This window comes from Arvicola amphibius, chromosome 12 (genome assembly GCF_903992535.2).
Source record: "Arvicola amphibius chromosome 12, mArvAmp1.2, whole genome shotgun sequence".
Taxonomy (NCBI): Eukaryota; Metazoa; Chordata; class Mammalia; order Rodentia; family Cricetidae; genus Arvicola; species Arvicola amphibius.
In genome coordinates, this window is record NC_052058.2 from 80,741,698 (window position 1) to 80,760,883 (window position 19,186).

The 19,186-nt window shown below is 41.0% G+C and overlaps 1 protein-coding gene across 1 annotated transcript in view; it reads left to right on the forward strand.

Annotated features, from left to right (window-relative positions):
- The window catches only part of Crb1 (crumbs cell polarity complex component 1), a 141,455-nt gene that overhangs the window by 91,957 nt on the left and 30,312 nt on the right, over positions 1 to 19,186 (forward strand). The window contains exons 7-12 of the mRNA XM_042054027.1: positions 1,734 to 2,690; positions 7,012 to 7,559; positions 9,203 to 9,368; positions 12,429 to 13,335; positions 15,485 to 15,613; positions 18,716 to 18,842. Of these exons, the coding sequence (XP_041909961.1) occupies positions 1,734 to 2,690; positions 7,012 to 7,559; positions 9,203 to 9,368; positions 12,429 to 13,335; positions 15,485 to 15,613; positions 18,716 to 18,842 (2,834 nt within the window). The remainder of the gene's footprint in view (positions 1 to 1,733; positions 2,691 to 7,011; positions 7,560 to 9,202; positions 9,369 to 12,428; positions 13,336 to 15,484; positions 15,614 to 18,715; positions 18,843 to 19,186) is intronic.

Consider the following 19,186-nt stretch of genomic DNA (forward strand, 5'->3'; position numbering starts at 1 on the left):
TGTATCCAGGGTTATTGCCAAAAGAAGACTTTTTCTCTTTTTCTTTTATTTTCATAATATTAATGTCATATATATATAAAGTATAAGCCTAACTGGGAAAATAACATATACTTATTAGTACCCAGAATGTCTAGAAACACACAATTAGCAGTTTAGATAGTTTCAGACTGTATTTAAAAGCATGATTTGGGGTCAGGCTGTAGAAATATTTTAGAACTTAGATGTTGGACTTGCTAATTGTCAATTTCTTCTGAAAAAGGAGCTAAGAACATGCACCTAGCAAACTGCAGATGATTGTGAACAGAAACCCAATGTGGATGAAGGTACTGGGGAGAATCATACGGTGTTCTGCATGCGTCATTTTGGTTTTGCTCATTTGTATTTACAGCCACTCCTAAAAACAATCTGTCCTAACTTGTTGTCTGCAACAGAGATCAAATACTACCAAAAGCAAAGTCGGGGAGGAAAAGGTTTATTTTGACTTACAGATCATTGTCCCTCATTGAGGGAAGTCAGGGCAGGAGCTCAAAGCAGGAACCTGGAGGCAGAAACCCAAGCTGAGACCCTGGAGGAAAAGCTGATTGCTGACTTGCTCTTTATGGCTTGCTTAGCCTGCTTCCTTATACACCCAGGAGCACCTGCCAAGGAATGGTACAACTTACATTGTACTGGGCCCTCCTGCATGAACTGTTAATCAAGAAAACGCCCCCACAGACTTGCCTACAGGCCATTCTGATGGAGGCAATTCCTCAAATGGAATTCTTTCTTTCCATGTGACCCTAGCTTGTGTCACATTGACAAAAACCGATAAGCATGATGTCCTATTCTTGTTAGCTTGATTAAAATAGATCTAATAATTCTTTTATGGATAGTGCTCTATTTTTCTTGAAGTCAAGGACAAGATTTCATGAAAGTGAAATAAAAATTATCAGAGGGAACTTGTTGTAGAATAGATGTCTTGTTTTATATAAGAATGCAGGAAGAATGGGCCCTTTCATCTGCCTGAGGAACTTTATTATGAAAGATCTCTCTCTCTCTCTCTCTCTCTCTCTCTCTCTCTCTCTCTCTCTCTCTCTCTCTCTCTCTCTCACTCTCTCTCTCTCTCTCTCTCTCTCTCTCTGTGTGTGTGTGTGTGTGTGTGTGTGTGTGAGAGAGAGAGAGAGAGAGAGAGAGAGAGAGAGAGAGTGTGTGTGTATATATATATATATGGCAAACTTTGGTTCTAGGGTTTATAGGATGGTACAACAAGAGAAAAAGCAATCATTCTTTCCACATCAAGGAGAGGAAACTAACAGGATAAAGAGGAACTGAAGAAACAACATCAAGGAATTAACCATTTTTAGCTCTAGGACCATTGCCAAAGCCGGAGCTTCCCTCTCTCTGTTTTGCTTTCATGCTAGTGCCATATGTATATTGACAAAGGTAACTTGACTGCTGAAACTGACAAATGTTCTATTTCTAGAAGAATTCTAGTCTGTCGTGACTGCTCTTTTCACAGCATGGGTAGAATCATAGAACAGATTTTTAGTTTTCCGCAAGAATTACATTTTACTCCATCACAGTTATAACCCTGAACTTGGTCTGAACTTCTTGATTATATACAAAATGTATACGAAACTTCCATTGATTATATGTTTTTATGTGAGTGTGCATACATTTGACTTATTAATGATTTGATTATCTGTGTCTATTTGAGCGCATATACATTTAATCTATTGTTTATTATTGAACAGGAATTCACTGTGAAGAAGATGTGGATGAATGTCTGCCAACCCCTTGCCAAAATGGTGGTACATGTGAGAATCTGCCTGGGAATTACACCTGCCATTGCCCCTTTGATGATCTTTCTAGGACATTTTATGGAGGCGAAAACTGTTCTGAAGTTCTCCTAGGCTGTTATCATCACCAGTGTCTCAACAACGGAAAATGCATCCCTCACTTTGAAAATGACCAGCATGGATTCACCTGCCAGTGTCCTCCTGGCTATGCTGGGTCACTGTGTGAAACCCACACCACACTTTCTTTTGAGAGCAACAGTTTCCTGTGGCTCACAAGTGGCTCACATGCAACCATACAGCCGGAATGTAACATATCCTTGCGATTTCAAACTGTTCAACCAAACACACCTCTTCTTTTCCGAGGCAACACGGATATGTCTATGAAGCTGGAGTTACTAAATGGCTGCGTTCACTTATCAATCCAAGTCCAGAACCAGACAAAGGTGCTTCTATATATTCCCTACAACACTAGTGACGGAGAATGGCATTTTGTAGAAGTAACATTTGGAGAAACTATAACCCTAGCCCTGACTGGCAGCTCCTGCAAGGGGCAATGCACCACTAAGACTTCTTTTCCAGTAGAGAATCATCAATCACTATGCGCTTTTCAGAACGCTTTTTTGGGGGGCTTACCAGTGGGAGCAACCAGCAACAGTGTGTCTGTGCTTAACATCTATAATGTGCCATCCACACCTTCCTTTGTAGGCTGTCTCCAAGATATTAAATTTGATTTGAATCACATTACTCTGGAGAACATTCCGTCTAGCTTGTCACTGAACGTCAAAGCAGGCTGCATGAGGAAGGACTGGTGTGAAAGTCAACCTTGTCAAAACAGAGGACGCTGCATCAACTTGTGGCAGGGTTATCGGTGTGAATGTGACAGGCCCTATGCAGGCTCCAACTGCCTGAGAGGTGAGAGGGTTGGGGTGCCCTGCAGCACTGTGCCTCAGAGCAGAGCCAGCTTAGAAACGCCCAGGCAGCGACATCTTGTTACGAAACATAAGGAGCCCTCAGGACCTATGCCGATGCTTGCTCAGTAAGAGACAAAAGGAGACAGCAGTGACATGTAATAATTAGGAGGTTTCAGGGGACAGCTAAGCTTTACTTGGGCTGAAAAGTAAAATAGTAACAATAGTAATAATAATTTACAATAGGCTAATAGCTCCTATTGAATTGGCATTTCATCTAGTTGGTAAAATGCCCTTAGAGCTTTGCCATTTGTTGTATATCACAAATGTATGGGAAATCTTATTTGAATAAGATGTGATCTTTCTGGAGAAATGTGAGCCGAGACACAAAATATTAGAGCCACATAGTAGTACTGTATCTTGTGCTTGACAGCGTCTCGGTGAACATCCATTTCCTTGCTTTCTCTCTGTGCAGTTTGTATCCTTTAAGAATCGTTCTTATGATTAGCAAGTTGACAAACCTTCAGTTCTATTCAACAGTGCCTCTTCCAAGGTTTTACTGTACAGAGCAGATAGACGTCTTCAGGAGGGACGGAAAGAAGGCATGAAATGTATTATCAGTAAAATCCGGGAGTTGGTATACATAAATCGACCCTATTCCTCTAGCATATCAGTTTGAAGTGTATTTCAAATCCTTTACTTCCAGCACCACTCCAAAGACTGCCACGGACAGCAGTCAATTCATATCTGCTCACTTTTATTATTATTATTATCATCATCACCATGCATTGAGACGTCTGAGGGGGAGCCCTAACAGACTGCTTTGAAGTTCGGCTTCAATTTACTCTAACATTTCAGAATAAGTCCAAGTAGGACAGCATCTGGTAAATAGTCTTCTCTGTGTTAGATGAAGTCAAATGAAAACCAGCCGTAGCCTCTCCCCTACTCCATGTTCAATGGCTGAGAGTTATTAGAAACCCTTCGCGGGTTCACCCCTTACCGCAATATTCATTACAATCACGGAGCTGTTGGGCAATGAGGCATGGCATGTGCTGCTCTATGCCATATTTTCAACGGCGTGGCAAGTTGTTTTGTGATTCTTTTTCAAGGAGAAAAGGTGAAATTATGCCGAGGAAATGGTCCACTTTTTGAAGAAAAATCTAATTGACCCAAGGCAATATTTTTACTACATATACAAAATAACAAACAGATGCGGACTCATTTTGACTGGCTTCCAGATGCGGTGACCCGTGAGGTTAACGCTGACCGTGGGCATGCTGACTGTCCTAGGAAACAGACTCGAGAGATGCCAATCCAGTGGGCTCTGGTTTTCTTTATCTTTTTATTCTAACTTGGAAAATAATGAACTTTTAAAACCAAATTCCTGATTTGGCTATACTCTCCATGTTTCCCATAGTCTGATTATACCCCTGTACTCACACTGAATGTGATTATATCCTCCATTCTCGTACTATTTGAAACTGTTTAACCCTATGTTTGGAATAAAAAGATTATAGCATGGGAATTTCATAAAACCAATTTTTTTTCTGGAAGTTTTTGAGAAAAATTTAAAGGGAAATATATTTTTTCATATCATCTCTGAACCATGAAGTTAAAATATTTTTTTATCTGCTGGAATCTATGAGGGAATGTTTTCTGTATTTTATTTCTTTCACACAGACACACAAAAATGATTAAGAGCACAAATGAGAACTTAGAGTCTATCTTCTATATGAGACACACTAAAAATCTGGTGAGCGAGTCACCCAAATAATGAATTTTAAAGACTTATTTTATTGTTTTATTTTTTGTGTATGTGTGTGGATCTGGGTGTGTACTTATAGGTACCATATTAGTGCAGGTGCCTGTTGAGGTCTGAAGATTCCCTGGAACAGGAGTTAAAGACAGTTTTGAACTGCCTGACATGGGTACTGGGGACCAAACATGGGTCCTCTACAAGGGCAGCAAGTGTTCTTAACCATATGAGCCACCTCTCCACTTCCCAAATAATGATTTTGGAACAATGTTTACCACTGGCAAATACAATGAAAGAGGAAGACATGCTGGGTAGAGGGTGTGTTTCTCTGGGTAACACACAAGGTGGAAAGATTGACAATATCTTGAAGCTGATCTCAAAAATCTCTTATGCCCCACTAGGGAGTTTTGAGAAGGTTTGCATGGGGCCCTGACCTGCCAGAAGTGTTAACATCATATATATTGTGGTATGTGTCAGAACAGGGATTCTGGGATGATGTTCTGAAGGAGTGTATCACACACTTCTTGCTTTATTTGGAAAGTATCTATCTTTAAAAAGCAATATGTAGATATTTACCTTCCTCTTTTAGGTTTGACGGGGCTTCATTCAGTAGCTGAATTTCTTATGCAAACCTCTGCTTTGAACCTACTTTAGGAACACAGAATTCACCATTCCATCTCACCCTAAATTTCCAAGCAGGTATTTCTTTCCATTTATCTGGGCTGTGATTTACCCAAAGCTTGCATTTTCTCACACAGTTTTCATGGGGGGGGGGGGTGTTCTTACTTAAAGATTATCATCTCTTCTTGGAGATTCCCAAATATTTGAAGAAAACTATTTCATACCCAGCAACCACTCCCATCATCCAACACATAGTACTTTACTCTAGTGCCTCTACGGGACGTGGCGTTGAGACTTCATCGGCTGCTTACTCTTTTTGCCATTCCTTTGCTTCTTTCTAAATGTGCTTGGTGACACAGAGTCATGGGTTCATAACTTTCATCTTTCGATATAATATGTGATCGTTGGCCATAGTAGCATCATATTAACTGTGTGGCACATTGTTTACACATTGTCTTGTGTCAGTCATTCTCATTTGTGAGGCTACGGAATCCTTTTTTTTCCACCCCAAACTGATGAGTCACATTTAAATACAAATGCCTCCTCTTTACTCATTAAATTTCATCCTACAGTCGTCAATCTTTAAAATTTGCCCAATCATTTTTTCATCCATACATCTTTAGAACATGTCAGTAAGGTGTATTAGAATCACATCTTCCATGCCCATAGTCACGTCCTTCCTATGTGGCATATGGTATTTCTAAAATCCTGTAGCACATCACACACTCTGACTACCTGCGTGTGATTTCTGAAGAATAGGATTACTGGAGAGTCAAGATTCTAAGGGAAAAAAAAGAAGCCCATTTCTGCATCCTGTCTTTTATTCTGACCCACAAAGTGATGCTGCAGGCATCCTAGGATGGCCAGCAGGGGCCTGGCCCCCTGAGCTTGAGGGATTTTTGTGCCTATCCTCAAAACTCAAGGGCTTCAAGAGCCCAATTTTCTTATTAAGCATTTTATCCTATACAAAAGTGCCACAGTGTGTTCAGAGATGTTAACCTCTTCAAAGAGGTTATTTTATCTGACAGTACCTTTGAAAGCTACCTGTAGTTGCCTGAAGCAGGTGGTGTCCAAATGCAGATTCACAATGCAACGCTCCTATAGGAATCAAGTCAGAGTTCTGAAAATGTAGCCTTTTATGCAGAAGGTCTTCAAACACAGATGGTTGTCTAAGCAAGATTCACTGTGGTTCAGCTAACGTAAAATATGTCTTACTTTCGCACAAACCTCATTTGTGATGATATCTAACCATGATAGGATAGGATCTTTTTTTTCCTAGTTACAACTGAGATGTGAAAATCCAAAGCAGCAATATCTTTATGACAGTACTGTTGTCAAGCTCAGCAATAATTTCTGCATTGCAAATTCAATAGTCAACTCTCAGTCCTTCTCATACTTGACCTCAGTTAGTTACGCCCTTCTAAGATCTCTTTCCCCAATTACCTTGTCTCTTACTACTTGGGGTGCCTTCCCCAAACTGAGCTTGCTAATCTTATTGTTGATCTATGTCATTATACAGAGCAGTTCAAGTTCATGGCATGTCTGCTTCAGCAGCAATCACCTGGGCAGTGTAGCATGGAGGTGCATGACGTGTTCCTCCCCACATCTTTCTCTTACCCAGGTGAAGCTCAGCGGTGTCTAATGTTTCATTGATTGGATTTTAGAGAAGTGATAGGAAGCCATTTTTAGTTGATCATTGCAGAAACTTTATTTTTTTTTTCTTTGTAACTGATGGACCCCTATGATAACCCAAAATGTAGTGATTTTTATTACAAACTTAGAAGCTCACAAAATGAGGCAACCTTGCCATGCTATTGTATCCTAGCCTGTCCGGAACTTGAGAAAGTGTCTGGTTGTGTATGCCTGTGGCAGTTTCATTTCCTATCCCTTTTTACATTTAAATGCAAAGATTTTTCTTTCTTTCTCTTTGCCTATTTTGACATTGAAGAGTATGTAGCAGGCAGATTTGGCCAGGAGGACTCCCCTGGATATGCCATCTTCAATCTTGATGATAATTATGGACAGAACTTCAGCCTCTCCATGTTTGTGAGAACACGTCAACCATCAGGCTTCCTTCTAGCTTTGGGGAACAGTTCTTACCAGTATGCGAGTGTCTGGCTAGAACATGGAAGCCTAGTACTGCAGACTCCGGGCCTTCCCAAGTTAGTACTGACATTTTTTCTTAGTGACGGAAACGCCCACTTAATATCCTTGAAAATCAAACCAAATGAAATTGCACTGTATCAGTCTTCACAAAACCTAGGATTCATTTCTGTTCCCGCATGGACAATTCAAAGAGGAGACGTCATCTTCATTGGTGGCCTACCTGACAGACAAAAGACTGAAGTGTATGGTGGCTTCTTCAAAGGCTGCATTCAAGATATAAGATTAAACAACCAAAATCTGGAATTCTTCCCCAATTCAACAAACAACGGATACCGTGATCCAGTTCTTGTCAATGTGACTCAAGGCTGTCCTGGAGACAATAACTGTAAGGTAGGGTTATTCATCTTGGCTATACACATAGTGCATACTAAAATTATATTTATTAAAGAATTTATTGTAACCATTCTGCTTTTGTTCTTGATTTTTGAGACAGAAAACTCACTATGTAGCTCAGGATGGACTTGAAGTCACAACCTTCCTTCTTCAACTTCCCAAATGTAGGTGGGGATTACAGGGATATGGCCACACCCCACGACACCATTTTATATGTGAACAAAATGCTGATCACCCACCAGTCATGGAATATTTTTCATCTACATATCTCCAGGAAAATTGGTAGAATTACAACAAACTATAAAAATGTGACAATGATTTTTATTGACATCATGAATATGTTATAGCCAACACAACTCCAGTCACATGCTTCTCCCTCTCCCCAAACAATCGACTTCCCTGAGAATAACAGTATTTTAAGCTACAAATTCTTAATGGTATTCTATAGGCTTAGCTAAAACAATTCTTTTTAGAAGATCCCACTAAATTTAATGTCACTGCCCAGCTTCTTTCATTAATTAACAACAAAGCTTCAATGCCCCTTGGCAGTTGGTTTTAAAATCCTTTGATATATGATTTCTCAGGGCCAATCCTATCCTTCAAACACTATTCATGTCTTCTAAATAGTTTTACATATGTGAGATGTCTAGCTCTCCATTGACCTTCTGGAGGAAAAGAAAGAACCACACCAACATGACTCGAGCATCCATGAGCCCCAACTATTACAATGTACAAGATTCAATTTTAAATATACTTGAATGAGCCACCGTAATCTCTTATAGTAATACTTTTCTCATAATTGAAAAGATTTCATATGAATTAATCTGCTTGGTTATATTGAAAGACTACTATATGAAAGAAACCTTGTTATCTCATTTATATTTACAGATGAAGCAAGTAAGGTTTATAAAATTATGTAATATTCTGGGGGATAGCTCAGTGGTAGAGTATATGCTTAGCAAGTCTAAGGACTGTGTTCTAGCCCTAGAAGTGTAAAGAAAGACAGGAGGGTAAGCAATTTTAAGCAAAGCCATTAAATGAAAGATCTTGGATAAATGCAGGGCAGGAGGTAAACAATTGCTGTAAGCATGTTTGTGTTTTAACTCCTCTCTGAGCGGCTTTGAGAACTGAAATAAGACTTGTTGGTGCAGAGGCAAGGTTAATGGGGAGGAGGTGTTAACTGGGACATAGAGGATTGAGGAGCAGTTCTCGCTACTTCACCTGGTTATAGGATCTTGGGCAACTAGAGGCATCCAGGTATAATAATCTTCCTAATCAGTGATAATAAATGTGTGCAAAGGACCTAGTAACTCATAAATTATGGAGAACATCATTATATTTCAATAATCCTCCTTGTGCCATAGATCAGTTTATTATCGCCTCTCCTCTGTCATTCTGTTGTTTCTTTCCCTTTCATCTCTCCCCCACCTCTGTCTACTGCTCTTTCCTCTGCTCTTTTAGTAAGCAGTTGGAAATGGTAGTTGTCGGCTTTATTCAACGTTATTAACAATGTGCAAAACGTCTAAAATGCAAAGATGTAGGGGCATTGGCATTTTAAAGTAACCGATGATCTCACCTTTAACATTTCCATATTTCATTGCCATTGCTTTTTATCCCTTTGATTTTCTTTTTTTTCTCAGTCCAACCCCTGTCATAATGGAGGTGTCTGCTATTCCCTGTGGGATGATTTCTCCTGTTCCTGCCCTACACACACGGCGGGGAAAACCTGCGAGGAAGTTCAGTGGTGTCAACTCAGCCCATGTCCCCCAGGTGCACAGTGCCAGCTGGTTCCTCAAGGGTTTGAATGTAGGTAGCATTCACAGCTGTCGTCCATCCAATTTACTTGGTACATTTCAATTGTCCAAGCCAGAGACAGTGAAAAAAAGAATTCAGGTTTAGACAACTTAGAGAAACATGTGTGAGAAGTTTACAAAGCCAGGAGTGACCAATATCATGACCGGGATGATCTCTGCAATTCACGCTGGCCCGAGTTTTTGAGCGAGAAAATGGGCCATTGCAGCAACAAACCCAGCTCTTTGATGATTTCAATCTAATTTGTGAAGAACTAAGCAAGTGATACCTGCCTTTGCTTTTTCGATACTGGGAATACGCAGCAAATGGGTGCATCTGCCACGCTGTGGTTCCTTGATTGTGCACATGGCCATCAAAACCTAAAGCTTCCTCACATCTAAACAGGGAGAACAAGGCCTACCCTGTGTGTTTCTTTGTGTATACCTTATGTGTATGGTGTATACATTAGGTACAGGCTCACTGTTTATAATAACTGGTTCCCCCCCCTTCTGAATGGTTTTCCAATCTAAAGATGACAGTCATGACTTTGAACTAAGTACTATGGTTTATGCATTGCCTTCTCCTTTAGGTCAAATAATTAACAGTCCATATATAGACAATGCTCTGTGTTCAAATTAAATTTAAATCCCTTCTTGTTATTCAAAAATTGTGCTTTTAAAGATATGCTCTAAAGTCTTATGGTCTCCCATAGCAACAGAAAAGTGCATTGGGAAGACAGAACCTAGTAAAGCAGTCTGAATAAGGCTCATAGTTTACCTTGAGTTTGCTTGATCTACTGGTCATACACAGTAAGTGTTAAAACAAGATTTGAAATTTTAAAATTCTCTCTAGTTAGAATCATTATTTATTGAAGCAAAGATCCCCAAAGAAAAGGTGAGATCTAAAAGTGTACTGAGAATTTTCCCCAGATCACAAAAGGTGGTTTCACCTTCACCAGCAGAGTTGCTAAATAGATTTACAAAACGTGATAGACAGCAAAGAGATAATGAGATTGGTTGTTTAAACATTGGTTTAAAAATACAAGATGTTTGCTTATGTTCCTTTCCTTCCAAATTCCTTCCCCAAATCTGGTAAAGAAAATAATAAAATAAATTAGCAGGGAAATTAAATGAGATATCTTTTAAATCTAGCCAAACCCTATATTTAAATTACAACACTTGAATTATTTACTTTTTTCTCCTGATGTGATTTTTTTTGATCATTGTCGCACTTTCCAAAGTGAAAGGTGACGTCACTCCCTAGATCATCCACTTACTAATGCTCAGTGGACACTTACTGAAGGCCAGGCACCAGTCTCAGGGAGTGACTGAGTGAACACTTCTATAGAAAGGACACCTGGTCCCATACAGCTCATGCACTAGAGCAGGGTTAAGAAACAAATAAAAACCAGTTTTAAACAGCAACAGGAGTTGCGAAGTAAATCAGGAATAGACTAGGAGGATGAGACCTATTTTAACTTGGGTAGCAGGGGAAAGGTGACATTCCAGCAGACCACAACACTGAAGAGGTACTGGGCATGGGGCCGCCTGGAGAAAGAAAACTCCAGGTTTAAGTTACAGAGAGTATAAAGGGCCTGGGTTGGGACAAGCTCCTTCATTTTGTGACTGTGTCACGTGAACAAGGAAGAGAATGTTATAAACTAGAAGTAGTTAAACAGGGGTCAGAGCCCACAGACATGGAGGGTGGAGTTTAGAACTTCCGTCCTGAACTAAGAAGCGGTTGTTAGAGTCCTCTGCAGCAACTAAGAAGTAGGGAAACTATGAAGCCATCTTTCATAGGACCAATGATGGTGGCTGGTATAGAGCATGGCAAGGAAGATCCCAGTCGAGTTTTCAGGTCACTGCTACTGAAAAGGGAGAACAGAAAATTGATCACTGGACTGAAACTGCAGAAGTCATTGGGATCTTGCCAAGAGCAATTTCAGTGAAGAGACAGGGACAACAGTAGAGAAATCGGGAGATGAAAAAGTTGGAAGGCGTATACAAAGTACTTTTTATGGTAACAGGAACGGAGAAATGAGAGGGCCATCAGGGTAGCAGCGCTATGGGGTCCTGTGGGTCCCTGCTTTAAATTTTCAGCGGTCATAGCAGATTTTACTTTGATGGGGGAAAATGACAAAAAGGGAAGGGAAATGTTAGTGCAGGGGTAAAAACTGGGTGCACACAGAAAAATGAATAAAAATAGCGAAAATGAACGGTACCCTGCATGGGACTTGAGAGCCTGACCTCTGAAAGGAATATGGACAGAGTGTCTGTCGTAATGCGGAAAGGAGGGCTGGCCCAGACATGGTTAAATAGGCTGACAGGATTGGTAGAAAGCTGAAGCACTTCTGTGTCTTCTTTTGCCTCAAGGGTGTGTATAGGAGACTATAAACAGACATAGGGCCAGATATTTAAAGAGCTAGAACAAACTGTGAATTAATCATGCTGTAGCAATTCTAATAGAGAAATGCAGTAAGATTTTCAAACCCGCTGTCTTCGGTGTAATACGTGACTACAAAGTGCTAGTGTTTTCTACTTTTCCTCAACCACATGAAGTTACTTGGTTACATGTGGCAAGTTGATATCTGAGCATGTAATTGCAGCATAACTCAATCCATCATTGTGAATGTTTCTGTTCAGTGCATGTGGGTGAACTTAATCAGAAGCCAGGGTCCATCGTTACCTAATTAGCATGTCACCAGAACTAAATTTGTGATGTCTGTGTGTTTAGCTGTTTATTTTTAAAATGAAAACGAAGGCTTCCTTTTTATAAGCCACTGGAAAACAGTAATTGCCATTCCAGAAGATTTTAAATGGAAAAAAAAATGGTACTAGTTGAGTTTTAGTATTCTCGTTGGTGGCTTTGACACTCTAGCTTTGTATTTTAGTGACCAAACTACTCACCTTCAGTGAATCTGCAGTTCTTGTCTTGTAAAGCAATGACAGAAAACATCTATAACGGGCACAATTAGATAGCAACGAGCACAACACCTAATGTGTCATTCATACAGACATCCGCGATGTGAGGAGAAATACGAAGAATGAAGGTAACAGTTTCCTCTTCCCGCTCTAGGTATTGCAAATGTTGTCTTCAGTGGCTTGAGACAAGAAATACTGTTCCGAAGCAACGGGAACATTTCCAGAGAACTCACCAACATCACATTTGGCTTCAGAACACGTGATACAAATGTAATGATATTGCATGCGGAAAAAGAGCCTGAGTTTCTTAACATTAGCATTCAAGACTCCAGATTATTATTTCAGTTGCAAAGTGGCAACAGTTTTCACATGCTACGTCTGATGAGTGTGCAGTGGGTGAATGACGGCACATGGCACCAAGTGAAGTTTTCCATGATAGACCCCCTGGCCCAGACCTCCCGATGGCAAATGGAAGTGGACAACCAAACACCTTATGTGACCAGCACAATTGCTACTGGAAGCCTGAACTTTTTGAAGGACAGTACAGACATCTATGTGGGTGACCAAGCTATTGACAATACAGAAGGCCTGCAGGGCTGTCTGAGCACAATAGACATTGGAGGCATATCTCTCTCTTACTTTGAAAATCTTCACGGTTTCATTAATAAGCCTCAGGAAGAGCAGTTTCTCAAAGTCTCTACAAATGTGGTCCTTACCGGCTGCTTGCCCTTACATGCCTGCCACTCCAGCCCCTGTTTGCATGGAGGAAACTGCACAGACCGCTACAGCTCGTATCGGTGTTCCTGTCTCTTGGGATGGTCAGGTACACGCTGTGAAGTCAACATCGATGAATGCTTTTCTGATCCCTGTATCCATGGCAACTGCTCTGATGGCATTGCAGCCTACCACTGCAGGTGTGAGCCTGGCTACACTGGTGTGAACTGTGAGGTGGACATGGACAAGTGCCAGAGTCATCAGTGTGCAAACGGGGCCACGTGTGTCAACGGAACTCATGGCTATTCTTGTCTCTGTCCTGGAAATTTTACGGGCAGATTTTGCAGGTGAGTACAAAGTCTAGGCAGAGCTCAGTCTTTTGGGAGCGCTGTTCTGAATTTTCCTTGTCAGGTCAGAAATATCTCCCCTTTAAATGTCCACGTGTGCTAAACAAGGCTGGCTTGGAGCACCTCTGTCACAATTGATCATGTACAAATGTGATTATATTGTAAAATATTCTACAACTATGAATAGCAGCTTTTTAACCAGATAGTAAACACAATGTTTATATTGTATAACTTAAGATTTATAATAAAACTTGGGCATACACTAACACACAGATGTTCTGTGGCCTTTACATGATGCTCTGCATGCCGCTGATAGCATAGTCATTCAAGTCACCCACTTAAAAAGTCCCCCCCTTTTTTCTAAAATTGCAATAGTAATTGATTGCTCTCATGATCACTTCAATTTTATGCTATGCAGAAATTAAAAAAAAATGAGTTTTTCCTTCTAAGTCACATTGCTTTGGTGTTACTATTATTATTACAACTTACACTGCCATACATTTATTATATAATTGAGTCATTGTAGGGAGGTGAGAGAGTTGTTATTAAACAATAATATATTCTAGGAGTTGCGTGAGAATAGCTGGAGTGGAGCAGTCTGTGGACATCACTTGAATTCAGAGACATTACAGGCAGCCATGCCTATGAAAACTTGTGTTATCTTCACAACACCTATTATTGTTCAGAGCTCTTGATGGCAAGGAACAGTGGGAAGTACTAAGTGCTTGGGTTATTTAATAGGTGCTGTTTCCTGTGAGTCAACAGATTCATTTGCCATCAAATAGCAGACCTGGTTAAAAGCAAGATAAATTTGAGATCAAAATTAGGAGTCTTACACAGTGACTATGGATAAGAAAACCTGTATGCCCTCCTAACAAGTTCTCTGAATGTTTTCCTGTCTGATTCATCAAAGTCAAGTGTAAAGAATAAAGTTCTCAAGAGTCCCTTCTGATGAACTCTTCAGAAGCTGTTTATTAAGCCAAGGTGTGTGTAAAACTGGAGGTTTGCATTGCTAATGACCTCTTTTAGAGCTATTGACATTCTTGACACTTTTGAAACATCCTTATGATATTTTCTTTTTGAAGTAGAATTAATTAGCTCTCTTGAAAAGACACGCCCTTATATCATCTTGCAGCTGGTTTCTCTGTGTTAGCTGCAGTACATGGCAGAACAAAAGTGAAGTTTCTTTCCATTTATTTCCCAGATAAGTGTTCTCTATCTGATCTCATACACACACACACACACACACACACACACACACACACACACATGCATGCGCACATGCACACACATACACACACACAAATACATATGCACACACACATGAATATACACACACATCCACACATGCATGCACACATACGCACTCATGCGTACCCACACAAAACACACACACACACACACACACACACACACAAGGCCAAAGGACCTGAGCAACACTCCTAAAATCTGTTTAAAAATCAGCTCTTTCAAGCCTAAGTAAGGATTTTTTGTCTAGCAGTGTTTTCTTAGCTTTTAGCAAGCTGTTCTTCCTTTTATGCGGATTCTTCAGTCCATTCAGCCTTGCTGCCGTACAAGGAGTCGCACGCTGAACTCACACGCAGTTACATTGAATACTATACACAAACCTCCTGGACAGCACTTGGCTTGCACTATGCAAAGCTATGAATTATGAGGGCGGGAGCAGGCAAGTCTTGGCAGGGCAACTGTAGTTCAGCTCTGAAAGCCAACGGAGACATCGCATGAGTGCTTGAGCCCCGGCGTGTTCTCCTTGCTTTCCTGGCCTTTGTAGAGATGCAATTTTCCTGTGGCCTCCGTTGATTTATTGGAAAAGCAGCTGCAGATCTAGCTAAGTGAGCTAGCTCTAAATTTACTGCCCCGCCATGCCATAGATCTTACCTCCTGCAGGAACGGCGGTGGAGAACAGAAGATGGATGGTTATGTTGGTTGCAGAAGCCTCCAACAGGGGCTTTTTGCTGGAGAACCTGGTGTTTGTACAATGCAGCAGCACGAGTGAGCATTTGTTGTTCCTCCAGCGTCAGGACTTAATTAGCCTAACACTGACTACATATATGAACTTTTCCAAAAGCATTTTCTTGAATGAAACGAATGAGATAAACAGCTGCGGCCATTACTTTTATCTTTCTAGACACAGCCGATTACCCTCAGCAGCCTGTGGGAACAAGGAGACAAATCTCACTTGCTACAACGGAGGCAACTGCACTCAGGCCCAGCAGGGCTGGAAATGTGTGTGCCGGCCAGGTTTCACTGGAGAGGGGTGAGTCACACTAGCACTTCATGGGCAGGAGTTCTGGGCTAAAGAACAGTGGGATTGCCCAGAGTTCATTTGCTCCTCCAATTTTTCATTTCAGTTCCCACAGGAAAATCTATGTTGAAATATAGGTCCAGACAGAATTTAAGCAACAGACAAGAAGAAAAATGACAGTGTAGGTCAAAGTATAGAATATTTTACCAGCCAAGACTTCAAATAGAAAAATATGATTTTTAAATATATATAATGTTTTATTATTCTTTCCTATAAGTATTTTCTGGATTCCTGGAGTCCTTCCCTCCCCTGACTAACTCTAACATATGATTCCAAAATATGGTTACTTTTAAAGTAAAATAAAACACACCTAAAAGATGCCTCATATGATAAACTACATTCTAAAGTGTATGTGCTCCTTCCAGGGAACTATTCCTTCCACAGAGAATCCTTCAACTCTTCACTTAGGGTCCTCCATTGGAATCGGACTGTGACCAGCTTGGATGCAAGCCAAGTTGTGTATGCATTTGACTGGTTGGAGTGTGGGCAAGGGGAAGAGAGAACATTCTCTCTGCTTTGATTAAATCTCCAAAGAGGCAGGGGCGGTGGTGGCACACACCTTTAATCCCAGCACTCAGGAGGCAGAGGCAGGTGGATCTCTATGAGTACAAGGCCAGCCTGGTCTACAAGAGCTAGTTCAGCTAGGGCTGTTACCTAAAGAAACCCTGTCCCAAAAGACAAACAACAACAACACCAAAACAAAAACCAAAAAGCAAACAACAAAAGATCTCCAAAGAGATATCCATCCCTCAGACAGATACAAACCAGGAGTCTACGGGCACAGGTATTATGTACGCAGATAAAACATAGCCCCTAGTTTCTAAGACTAATCCATTTACTTTACAATATTATCCCCACTTCTTTGAGCTCTGTAAGCAAGATTTTATCGTTTTCGTTGTGTGTGAGTGTCTGTGTGTGTGTGAAGATGAGTGACTGATTGATCCTGAAATAAATATACGCAACGATGAAGTTGAGCTGCCATCCAAGCGTGGACTTCTCTTGGGAACGCTGCCATGATTTCATGAGTAAGTGTTTGCTCAGCACAATTAAAACAAAATATAAAATGTGCTCCTCCATCTTCTATAGACTAGAATAAGATACAACCAAGATACATATATATAAATGATTAAGATGGGGAAAAGGTTGCTAATTTTCATTACTTTCCTGGGAGGACTTTTATCCAACTGAAAAATGGTTTCAAACAGTGAATGTGTGTTTAATATATTCTGATTCCCCCAACACATTGAGCATCATTAGTTAATTCAGGAGCACGTAATGACTTTTCTTTGACTTTTCATCTATTAGGTATCATCTTCTTTGTTTTGCTTTGTTTTTTTTTTTTTTTTCCTTTGGGGACAGGGTCTTGTTTTAGCTCTGGTTTGTCCAGAACTTGCTACATAGAGCAGGCCCATCTTAAACTTGCTGTCGACCTTCTGCCTCTCTTCCCCCATTGTTGGGATTTGGGGGGTGAGGCACTACATTCAGTATATTATTTTCTAATAATAGTTTCACTGGCGCTTGTCATGCATATGAAAGCATCAACTCTTTTGCTCAAAACAGAAATTAGTAAGGAAATGAAAGAGTGGCAGAAAGAGCTGGGAACGTTCAGACGGGTACCCCAGGGCCTAAGGCAGCAAGACTTCCACGCAGCCGAGGACGCGAAGAAGCTATCCGCCTGCTTAAGCCTCCAGCTTCCTAGCGTCATTCCATCGGGTCCAGATGATGGATGGTGTGAGCTCCGGCCACCCAGGACACAGAGTGCTTGGCAAGCTTCTGAGAGTTGTCAAGTCTGGTTGGGATCTAATCAGAGAAGCCTCTTCCAGCCCAGGAGCCAGGACCATAAAAGGCAAATAGGGTCTCAGCTATGCTCGGTATCCTGCTGGAGTAAGGAGCTGTTTTCCTTGGAATGAATCGCCGTTTCCGTCACTCCAGGGATCTCACAGCTCCTCCACCTCAGCCCTTGCGTTCGAGCCCGGTTAGAAGTCTCGGGCACACATGGAAGTTCTGCTTTGAGGGAAGTGGAGATTAAAAACAGTTTACATCATAAGCTGTTCCGCAGAGATCCTGGGGCTACGATTTCACTAGTTTCCTAAAGTAATACAAATGCCATCACCACTGCTCTGCCCCCAGGCAGAGCGTTTGGCACAGGATAGGCAGAACTACCATATTAATCCATGGGTGTCCAGATCAAGGACTTGCTTATTATATATAATGCTATTCCAAAAACCTAGAAGAACTGATTTGAAAGAGTCAGTAGAAAGATGTGTTTGATTTATTCAACCTGATTTGAACATTTCAATATTGCAATAATGAATACCAAGTATCAGCATATCACACACACACACACACACACACACACATTTACCTTACAAGTGTGTGTCGTTTTCGTATCCGTGTGTCAGTTTAGAAAAAAACAAAAGAAAAAATTGTTCTTGGAAAAGGAGGCGGGCAGTGTCCCAGTACTCAAGTACATTGTAATATGGATGCTACTTCTTTGGGGAAAGTCTTACTGGAAAGCTGTTACAAGAACACTGAGTTTTGTGTTACTACTAGAACACACTTTATTAACAGGTTTCTTACTTTTGTTCTGGTTTTTTAAAAAGTGGCATTTCAAAGGAAAGTAATTCAGTATGTCCCAGAATTAACCAAGTCTATCCTAAGGCAGAGACAGAACCTTCACCATCAGGGCTCCTTCTGCCCTGTAGATTCCAGGCTGGCAAAGTCACCCTGCCAGTGTCCTCCTAAGAAAGCCGACAAGTATAAGGTGGCAAACTCAATAGCACCCTTAAGGGACAAACAGGGCTTCTAAATATTTGCAGGCATTTTATTTGAATTGATTCAATGTGTGCACCCATGTCTGTCCATCTTTGTCCACAAAACTCAAAATGAATTAAAGGGTTCTTAAGGAATCTTCGAAATTATCCAATGGGTGTAATTGGGTAGAATTGGTAAATACTCTGTGTGATGCTAAGAAGAGAGACAAACCATTTGCTCCACCTTATAGCTCACTTACTCACCCAGCCCCGGGCTTCTGCTTCTCCATTCATTTTCAAGGTGTGAAGAGGACATCGACGAGTGTGCTTCTGCTCCCTGCCTCCACGGAGGCCTGTGCAGGGACTTGCTCAACAGATTCCAGTGCATCTGTGACGTGGCCTTCGCGGGTGAGCGCTGCGAGCTGGATGTAAGCGGCCTTTCCTTTTATGTGTCCCTCTTACTGTGGCAAAACCTCTTTCAGCTCCTGTCCTACCTCGTTCTGCGCATGAATGATGAGCCAGTCGTAGAGTGGGGTGCTCAGGAAAATTATTAGCATGTACGCAAGCATCCCTGGGAGTTAAAACGTTGACTCACAAGAAATGCCATCTCAGTGTAGATCTCTGGGAAATGAGGAACCCATCTTGAGGATGAAACTGCATTTAGCCTTTTTTAAGCACACTGCAGGCATTCTAGGTCTTCATAAAATATTTCCCTATTCTACTTTTTTAAATGAAAATTGTGCTCTTAATATAGCCAGGCATATCTCATTAT